Here is a 10496-nt window from a genome sequence, read left to right as displayed (position 1 = left end):
TTTTCCCATTCCGCCAGCGTGCAGCTCCCTGCGCCCCTCTCCGCTCTGCTAGCGCGCAACTCCCCGCGCCCCACTCCGCTCCGCCAGCGCGCAACTCCCTGTGCCCCTCTCTGCTAGCGCGCAATTCCCTGCGCCCCTCTCCGCTCCGCTACCGCGCAGCTCCCTGCGCCCCTTTCCACTAGCGCGCAACTCCCTTCGTCTTTTCCCATTCCGCTAGCGCGCAACTCCCTGCGCCCCTCTCCGCTCCGCTACCGCGTAGCTCCCTGCTCCCCCCTCTGCTAGCGCGCAGCTCCCTGCGCCCCTCTCCGCTAGCGCGCAACTCCCTTCGTCTTTTCCCATTACGCCAGCGCCCAACTCCCTGCGCCCCTCTCCGCTCCGCTACCGCGCAACTCCCTGTGCCCCTCTCTGCTAACGTGCAACTCCCTGCGCACTCCCTGCGCCCCGCTCCGCTACCGCGCAACTCCCTGCGCCCCTCTCCGCTCCGCCAGCGCTCAACTCCCCGCGCCCCTCTCCGCGCTCCCCGCGCCCCTCTCCGCGCCCCCCCCCGCCCCGCGATGCCGGCGCTGCTGGCGCTGGTGTTGGCGGCGCTGCGGGCGCTGCGCGGGGCGCTGCGCGGGGCGCGGCGGGCGGCGGGCGGCTGGGTCCCGCTGAAGCGCTGGCTCCTGGGCTGCCTCCTGCTCTGCCACGGCGCCTGGCGGCAGCGAGCGGCCGGCGCGGGTCCCGCGGAGCCACGGCGGCCGCGCCCGCTCCGCCCCGACCCCCACGTGAGTGACCCCCGGGGCTGGGACCCCATTCCCCAGGACTCTCTTCTGTGGCACCCCTTTTCCGGGCACCCCCATCTCCCTTCAGACCTGGCTACCCTTGTTCTGCTGGGACCCATCCCCATCATCCCCATCATCCCCATCATCCCCATCATCTCCATCATCCACATCATCTCCATCATCCCCATCATCCCCATCATCCCTATCATCCCCATCATCTCCATCATCCCCATCATTTCCATCATCCCCATCATCCCCATCATTTCTATCATCCCCACCCCCACCATCATCTCCACCCCTACCATCTCCATCCCCACCATCTCCATCCCCACCATCTCCATCCACAGCATCCCCATCCCCAGCGTCTCCATCTCCCAATCCCCAGAACACCCATCTCCTGACACCCACGTTTCCCCACAACACCCCTTCCCCTTGGACCCATACCCCCATGGACCCACATCGCTTCCCTCTGCAGAGCTCACATCCCTCAGGGACCTGCATCCCTCCCTGCAACCCAGCACCTTGCATCCCTTGGGACCTACATCCCTCAGGAACCCCCATCTATTGCATCCTGATGCTTGGCGCTCCCACTGTTTGATCCATAAAGTCTCAGGACCTGCATCCCTTTTCCCTCTTTCAGTATATCACCGGGAGGGCAGGGTGGAGGGGTTGTCACCTCGACTGTCCCTTGCAGGGAAAAGGATTGCCTTAAATCAGACCAGCTGGTATCGGTGGGGAAAAGATGCACAATGGGATACAGAAACCTTTTGTTTTAGCACACACAGTGAACTAAATCTAGTTTTCCGGGTGTGTTTATCTGCCTAATAAATAATAAACCTTCTGCCTTCACCCTGTACTTTGCCTGTGCTATGTGCTATCCTGCCAAATTACTCACTGTGCCCAACTGGGAGATTTGGATGGGCTTTGCTGTTGAAAGCAGGAAGGCAGAAAGGCTGATGAGACAGGACTTCCCTTGGTTTTCCTTGCCTCATCAAGATTCAGCTTGCAGATGCCAGCTGAGATTTCAGATCCGAACTAACTTCTGCGAAAAATCAACCTCTTGCTGACGTTTCCCGGAGCCTTCTGGGAATCCTCAAGACACATTATTTAACAAATGCATGGAGGCTTCTGCTTAGCTTTTTACGAAAGAATTTGGTTTCTCCAGCTTTTCCTTTCTACTAATTAAACAGCTGCTTGGAGCATTTTGAAGTCTTTTGCCAATCTCGATCAAACTTGATAGGGTAGGAATGACATTGTCTTCCGAATCAAACTTACATCCAAAGTGGTTTGAGATTTAGCCAAAGCACTTACGATTTCCTCTCTGCTCCTCCACTCAACAGCACTGGAGCAACGCTCACAAAAGAGGTCTAAAGGCAAATCTGGAAAATCCTTCCAGAAATGATGTCTCTGAATTTCTGTGCTGGCATCCAGTAGGCTCACTGTGTGTAAATCGACGCTGCCCTCAAAATACAATTTGAAACTAGATGGGGAGACAGGATCTTTTTGGCTCAATTTCATCTCCACAGACACTTTTTGAGGGCACATTTCGTAAGGATTTTGGTCAAGGGAAGTTAATGCAAAATAATAATCTTAATTCAAGATAATATTAACCTTGTCCTTGGCTACGATGCAATAATTCTGTTCCCTCTCTAAAAATGCTTCTCATCAGCTCTCTTTCTGCTTTCTGTACATGCCACAATTAGGAAATGTTTGAACGAAAAAGGAGAAATGCTCTTGTGTCAATGAATGATGTGATTATTGTGTGCCGTGCTGACTAAATGTTTTCTGAGTGCATGGACTGTCCTGTCTTACGAATGAGGCTTCACTGCGGTGCCTGTCGTTAAGTGGAAAAAGTGAAAGTAGAACTTGATTCCTGGGAAGAAACTCTTGGAAAACAAAACAGTTACTTGCCTTCTCCCAATCCCTTCCAGCCTCCAGCTGGAGCTGATGCCCATTTCCTTTTTCCTAGGCGCTTGATTCAGTTTACTTCACTGGCTTTGCAGAGATCAACAAGACCTTTGTGATTGCTCGTCTTGCCAAACGGCCAAATGGGATCTGTGAGATGTGGCTTTTCCTGAGGGTGGATGGAATAGGAGAGTTTGAAGTAAGTGGTATATGTGCATTTGAGTAAGGCTTAACTCCTATCTTGAAATTGTATGAAATTGAAATTGAAACTGATGAGTTTTGGGAGCTTGCATGCACTAGAAAAAGGATATAATTTTAGAGGCTCATCAAATTCACTCAGAAAATTAATTCACCCCCAAAGCCTTGCACCAGTTTGGCTGTAAACTTGACAGAGTCACTACTGTAAGGAGCTGAGCTCTTGCTGTGACCCTACTTCCACACAAATAATTAAGTTGTAGTATCTGAAATAATAATGTATTACCTTTTAATGTGTTAGATGCAAATTTACCTCTCTAATAATCTGATTATCAGAAGCAGGTAGAGCTGAAAAGCCAGTTCAACCAAATATTTCTGCAAAGAACCATCGCAGCAGGAATTCACCCATTTTGCATCCCCACGACTGAATTAAGCAAATGCTTTCCTTAAATGTCTTTTTAGCACCCACAACATCCAAACATGATGGTGAGTGATGAATCTGAAGAGATTTGGAGTGGAGGAGGGCTCACTATTGAATACATAGAGTCCCAAGCACACTGGAAAATAAACTTTGACGGATTACTCAGGTATTGCAGCACTCTGTAGTTTCATTTATCTACACTTAAACCCAAGACTTTTGGAACACCATCTGGAAATGTATTTAACTGACGTGAACCGAAAGCTATTTGGTAACAATAGCATACATTGATTTTTATGGAATGAAATTAACTGCTAGTAATATCGGTGTCTGGTATATGGTTGTAATAAAGTATTACTATCCTACCTTAGCACACAACATCATCATTCTTCTGCAGTGTCTCTTATTGCATCCACTTCCAATCATATAAACAGCATTTTGCTTTTTATTTAGGAGCGACACAAAACTGTAGTGTTTTGCCTTACAGAAAAGGACCCTACCGACAGCAGTGGAGTGAAGAGGAAGGTGAACTTGTACCAGTTAAATTCTCTTTACGGTAAGAGCATTTCCCTTTTGCTTTGAAGTATATAGCGAGTTCATGGTTAGTGATTTGCTTACCGTTTTCAAAGGGTCATTTGCACAAAGTAACACATGAAGCCCTTGCCTCTGCTTTCTCTTTCTGTTTCTGGACTCTGTTTGTCTGATAAAAAAAATATTTGCTGTCAAAGTAACGCAGCATTTCTGGAGCAATGCTGCATTTGTACCTATGAATAGACTACACGAGAGAAAGCATCACGCCTTAGCTTGCAGCTGTGCCCTGCCAACTTCCCTCCCTAGATAATCTGTTTACCCTTGCAGGCCTTTGTTGCTCTTCTCAGTTTCCTTTTGCGTGCTTCCTTGAAAAGTAGTAGCACATTTAAAATTATGAAAATCAGAAATTTCCAATAATGATAAAACACAAAGATTGCCATTGTCAGAGTAGCAAGTGCAGAACACAGCCTAGTATAACCTGAAAGCTAATAATATTTTTTATTTTTTCCCCTCTTTTCTTAGTTGGGAGAACTTCACAGAAGTCTTTAACTTTAGTGTCGACAGTCACCCCAGCACATTCGCACGTGCTTTTGCCCAGGAGCCATGGACTATTGAGTTCTTCCAAAGGATCAAACAGTGAGAGGCGAGATTAATTTCTTCTAGGGTTAATAGCAATTTTTTTATAAATCTCCTCAGAGTCTATCATGTTGTTACACATGATTTTAGAAGCTGAGTTTAATTTGAAGTAAGCTAATAAAGGATGTGGCTCCTGTCAGGTATCTCTTGGTTTCATTACCTCTCCAGACCTGGCAATACCTAAGAAGGATCTTGCACATAGATGGGGTCTTCCTCTTGTATGGATGGAGGGATCTGCTTACAGTTTTGGTCTGTAAAACATTAAGCATTAAGAATATCTCTTATTCTGTCTTTCTTCATTGCTAACAACCTGATTTAGGCTGCTTCTGAGATCAACGATGCAGGTGTATCAAAGGATCAAATATAATCGTGAGAAAGGAGGGCTAAAGTTAGTCACTTGGTTACTACACAAGTTTCTTGAAATTGAAAATGTGGGAAGAAAATATGTGTCAAGTGTGTCTTGTCTTAACTACAAGTGGAAAATATGTATATCAGTAGTGTGTTGTATTTGGTGATACCTCCTGACTTCTAAGCAGCACCTGTTTGGTAGCACAGCATTTTTTCAAACAAAAGGCATTTTTATAGTCTGTCAGAGTAGGAATCAGTGACTCCTTTATTCTCAAGTGTCTCATAGACATTATGTAGCAATAACTGGGAAATGTAAAAGTGGTTGCTAACGTGTAAAGCCTGGGATGACCCAGATGCTCTGAAATCTCTCCTTCATTGTGGGATCTATGTCTATGAGGCTATTGGTGCCACCTTGATTTTGCCTTGTTGATTTTGCCTGTCAATTCACTCTTTCCTTTCTCTCAGACAAAAGGAACAACACTTCCGACATGAGCAGTGGGGCCAGTGTGTTGGAGAAATTGAAATAAAAAAACATGAGAAAACTGAACTTTCCCTCAAAGGTGTTCGGAGCCACTCTTACGGTAACAGCACCAGAAACAATTCAGTGACTTGGCTGTCTTCATTGTAGCTGGTACTGGCAGGACAATGGGACTTTAAAAATAACCAATTTCATGAATGGGCATGAAGTTAAGACATTTTGGAGGAAATACCATGACTGTTTTGGGGACACAAATGTACTTATCATGATAATTACTGGATATTTGGATATTAATTACTAGATATTTCTTTATACAAAGTTAATGTCAAATCAGGTACTATTAGCTCACATTTTCCAGAAATGGTGACCTTCAGATTGGGTGATTTTATTCTTTTTTGCAGGTATCCGGAACTGGTCTGAGATTTACCGTTATGTCATGATTTTGGCACACTTCGAGGTAGGTATTAAAGTGGCAATGTGCTACTTAAGCGTGAAATTTGAGTTGTTTCTGAACTTGTTATTCATATTTATGAAATAAGGCCCTGGGAGCATCCTTGGCGTGCAATCAAAAGCGCTAACTGCTGTCATCATTAGCATATATCAGTGTTGGGAGCAGCTGAGCCATGCATGTGAAAGCAGATTTTAGTACACTGATTGAACCAAAAGTTGTTTTGGCAACTTGAAATTGTTTGGGCTTTTTTTCAGAAAAAAAAATAGGCAGTTTTACAGGCAAGATTCTCAGCTGCTGCAAGTACCTAGCACTCCATGGAGTTGATGCAGTGCTGATTCACTCTAGCTGAGAGCCTGAGGTGTTTGAAGGCATCCTAAACCTTCATGACAGCAGTCAGCAAATATTTCTGCCTGTGCTGAGCCCTAGTACTCTGCTCGTGTCCCAGCTGTGGCTGCTGAGAGTACACAGCCTGGGGAAATGCTGAATGCTGCTGTTACAAGCTGCCATGCAACCTGAACAGATTATCCTGAAAAGGCATTTCCTTTGCCAACACAGGCATGAAGAAATCTAAGCTTTGTACGATAGGCAGCATTACAGGACTTAAGACTGAATCCAGAATAAAAGAGTTTTTTTTCCAGGTATATGCTGGCAAGCACAGGAACACACCTTGGAAAAACCCATATATGTACAGATAGAGTAATTGCTGTGATTTAACTTATACCTGTGTTCTTTTTTGTAAGACCATGCTTTTGCACATGTGTATAGTCAGGTAGTGACCTCTCCCTTTTCTTCCTAGTTATTTAGGACTCAAAATAACCATGGCTCTTCCTCTCCTAATTAAAATTCACCCGAGTGTTTGTTAAGAAGGAATTAAAGTTTGACTGAAGTTTGGAGTTCTTAGAACCTGATTGTCTGTACATATATAACATCACAGGATGGAAGATAAATTAATAAAGACATGAGATTCTAGTTCCTTCTTATTTAACATTTTTCCTGTATGCTGCTTTCTGGCGTAGAATAATAAAGGTTAGAAGAGATGTCTGGTCAAAGCAGAACCAACTTCAATAGGTTGCCCTCTCATTTGCAGCCAGATTTTTGTTGAAGATATATATTGAGAAGATGTAAGAGTATAAAGTGATTGCACACTGCATAACTGGAGTTATATCCAGTGGGTTTTTTTGTCAAGTCAGCATATGATCCACAGAAATGAGTCTACACAAATTAGACTGTTTTTTCTTTATTGCTGTCTTACAGGATGGAACTGCGGTACATTTAACAGTTATTAATATGCCAGCTACCACAACTAAGTAAGTAACCAAGCAAGTTTACACTGCTAAAAATGTGTGTTTTACAGGTGGTAGATGTTGCTCTGCAGAACACTCATATGCACATTCTTGCTTTGAACTTGCATGGCCCAATTCCCATCCACACCCTGTTCCTCTCCATTCCTTCCACCCAATTTTCCATTTGTAGTTAATCGCAAGGACAGCTTTTGCTTTCAATTATTTCTCTCCCATTCAATTACTGTTTGGCTGATGCAGCTGCCCATCTTGCTGTCTAGATGATTTAGAGGTACAAATAGAGCACTTCCAGCTATTTAAGAAGGTGTGTCTGTCTGCAGTGGGGCATTACACAAGCCCTGACTGGCACTTTCTGCAACCAGAAACTTCAAGACCATCATTCATGGCCCTGTGACCAGGTGAAACTGAATGATTCACCTGTCTCGCCTGCCCACCACAATCCATCCAGCAAGCCTTGTCTTTCCTGCTAGTGTGGCTTCTGCCATTCAACATGTGCAATGTCTCACAATATACACTTCTACTTTATTCCTGTGCTTACCAGGGATGAAGGCCATGTTCAGCACTTAGCTCCCCCAGAAGGCCAATGTGCTGGTGCATTTGAGCTTTAGCTGAATTTTAATTCTGCTCCATTTCTTCCTCTCTTCAGCCTCACTGTAGGTTATGTCTTTTTCCCCGATGGGAAGAAGGCTGGCATTGAATGGTCCAACGCCTCGCTGGCTGAGATGGCTGATGATGGTGTTATCAAGGATGAATACGGAGTCAGTTTTACTGCTGGTGAGCTAAATGCAGCCCACCTATATCTGCTTTCAGCTTTTGGCACATGGTTAATTGGGTGGAGGAAAGACACCTTAGTTAAATTTCAAGGATCATTTCACTTGATCCTTGGAGCAAGTTTGAAAGCTGAATGCATCATCTTACAGCCTGAGAAATTTATTTCTGTGCTTAGGTTAAATCATATTTGTGGATTGTTGTTGGTGGAATGGTGTGTGTCCCCACTGCAGGATCAGGGCCACAGGCAGCTATATCAGAGGGAGAGTTACAGTTTCTATTTGTGGTGGCTGTTGCTTGCGCGAAGCCAGATAAATGATGTGATTTTCGCTTTTGGGGTGTCAAAACCTATGTTACAAGGTGGATTCAACTGCTCTGGAAATATGACTTGATCAAAGATTTTACTTAATTTACAAAACAGACAGGAAAACTATTGCTCTTTAGAATAGAATAAGAAGAAACCATATGGAAAAATAATATGTCTTGGGAATTTTTGAGATAAAATACTGTTGAAGGTTAAAGACATCCTACCCTTTTTGCTCTTATCAAAGGTGGCAAGTACTTTGATGTTTCTGCGGTGCTGGATAAGCAGGCCTGCCCCGTGGTGTACAATGGCCTGACTGGAAGTGGTGTTTTCCATGAGTGCATTGCGGATTTCCAGCTAAATGAGTTAACACAAGGCTGGGGCTTGGTTGAATTTTATTACAGGTAAATTAATTATAGAACTAAAGAGGTAAAGTATTCCCATTCTCCTATATTGACCTGTATGACTACAGCTGCATAGATATTTGAAGCATAAATGCACAGATTTTTTTACTTAATATAAAGTTCATTTAATACATAATGCATTTATTAAACTGTCAAACATGATATATGTCATTTGAAAAAGAATGATTGTGTGAACAGTTCATACATGAAGACGAAGCATGGACACTTGTTTAATTGTTTGTTATATAGGTTTATATAGGGTTTTTTAATAAGTATCCATATAGTTTTATGAGTTGGTGGATGATCCATTATAGAAACTGTCCTATTTAGACAATCTGTCAGATTATAAAGATAACGAGTTCTGTATCCCAAACAGCAGGCAACTGTTGACAGGGTGAGATTTCCTCACACAAGTATTTGACGTCAGACTAGAGCATGGAAAAGATAAATGATCAGAAAATCAATGCAGGAATGCCTCTTCTAGAGTAAAGGATTATATCTGCAAAGTATGTTCTCAGTGAATTGCTGTTTCTCCTGTCACATGGTTATCAGTCTTTTCCTGGTTCCTTTTCCCTATTGAGTCTTTTCTGTCATTAAAAAAAGGCAAGTTTGGTTGTATATATATATTCTACTTTTTAAAAGAAACACTGATTCTTGTCTGTCAGAGGAAATGCCATAGATGACTTAGAGAAGACTGAGAGTTCAGCTTCTTCTGCAAACCAGACACATTTAAAGCACATAAAATAGGCCACTAAGCCCCAAAGTGCCTGCTGGTTGAACTTGAAAACCTTGGCCTGTAGCTGCTGCCAGGTACCTGCTCCACTCCCTTCAGTGGCTGTGAGAACTGGCACGGTGGAGGAAATTACCCAGCACTAAACTCCAAACAAGGCACCTTCTGCAAATCCAGACAATCCTGGACACCTCTAGATTCGCCCCAGGAAGGCTTAATTTGGCACTGCTGACAAAATTCCCATCATGTATCTACTTCCAAATCAAAACTGTGTTAGAAATTAAAGGGTGGGTGTCTGGCTCTTCCCTCTCACCGCAGAACACCAAATCAACATCACTGCTCTTCTTTCAGGGATGAAGCAGCCCAGGTGATCCCGAATCTGCATCTTGGTTCCAAAGTCAAAGAACCTAACTTTTCCTCCTGAAGCTCTGTGACCAGTGGCTCTCCCTTGTGAGCATCTGCAAGCTTGTCCCAGCGGCATCAGCAAGCAGCAGCTTTCAAAAAAAAAATGTTATTCCCTGCAAAACACAGAGTTTTGAGTGTGTAACTGATTGTCACAGGATGGTGTGGAGGTTGAGGGTGTAAAAACATTTGGAGAGAAATGAGGTAGATACGTGTTTAATTGTGCAGCTCTCGGTGGTTGCTAACCATGGTGTTCTGGAGACAATTTGGAGAAACCTCTGAACAGCTGATTGCAGGAGGAGTGCACTGGGAGGGATCGCTTTCTGCATTGTGTTTCTGTGTGTCTTGCATAAATTTAAAGATGTTCCTATTAAACATGTGGCTTGTTTTGCTATGATCTCAAGATCATCTGTTCCTTTCTTTTCTGTGGAGTTTTTGTCATCTCTCTCTTTGCTTTTTTTTTCTTGAAGACCAAAACATTTAGAAAAAGGAACATAGAAGCCCATAATGAGCAAGGTCTTCGGAGACATGCACTTCTGTTGGAGAATGTAGATCATGTGAAAGATTGTTAATTATTGCTCTGGAGTAATTTAGTTAGCATAATACAATAGTTCAAGAAATTGCTTAAAAAATCTCCCTGTCCAGGCCAAAAATTAAAAATACATCCATCGAAGAAGTTGTTTGTCTAGCTGTTTCTGATTTGCAGAAACTAGGCAACAACTAAAGGTGCTATGGGGCAAATGGCAGGTATCTCCCCTGAATGGCAGCCTGAAGTTCCCATTCCTGCATTAGAGGAGGCAGAGGAGGATGACGTAAGCTTCACCTCTCTCTTTTTGTCCTCTTTACTTATTTCTTTTGGTACCA

The 10496-nt window shown here is 43.9% G+C and overlaps 1 protein-coding gene across 1 annotated transcript; it reads left to right on the top strand.

The window, feature by feature from the left end:
- The first annotated feature begins 554 nt into the window (after window positions 1-554).
- On the top strand, window positions 555-9898 carry LOC138726794 (uncharacterized). Its single transcript, XM_069868804.1, has 11 exons — window positions 555-764; window positions 2731-2865; window positions 3324-3448; window positions 3767-3835; window positions 4333-4446; window positions 5260-5375; window positions 5674-5729; window positions 6978-7030; window positions 7671-7798; window positions 8344-8500; window positions 9582-9898. The coding sequence occupies exons 1-11, from the start codon at window positions 555-557 to the stop codon at window positions 9652-9654; spliced, it is 1236 nt and encodes a 411-aa protein (XP_069724905.1). The 3' UTR covers window positions 9655-9898.
- Window positions 9899-10496: the final 598 nt, after the last annotated feature.

This window comes from Phaenicophaeus curvirostris, chromosome 14, assembly GCF_032191515.1.
Source record: "Phaenicophaeus curvirostris isolate KB17595 chromosome 14, BPBGC_Pcur_1.0, whole genome shotgun sequence".
NCBI classification, from domain to species: Eukaryota; Metazoa; Chordata; class Aves; order Cuculiformes; family Cuculidae; genus Phaenicophaeus; species Phaenicophaeus curvirostris.
This window is presented reverse-complemented; position numbering and strand designations above follow the sequence as displayed.

What these genes read in the sequence shown, in the direction of transcription:
- LOC138726794 (XM_069868804.1), top strand. Translation starts at nt 555, where the DNA reads ATGCCGGCGCTGCTGGCGCTGGTGTTGGCGGCGCTGCGGGCGCTGCGC. An exon ending in TGTTCGGAGCCACTCTTACG is followed by an intron (nt 5,376 to 5,673) that starts GTAACAGCACCA and finishes TCTTTTTTGCAG; the next exon opens with GTATCCGGAACTGGTCTGAG. An exon ending in TTGGTTGAATTTTATTACAG is followed by an intron (nt 8,501 to 9,581) that starts GTAAATTAATTA and finishes CTCTTCTTTCAG; the next exon opens with GGATGAAGCAGCCCAGGTGA.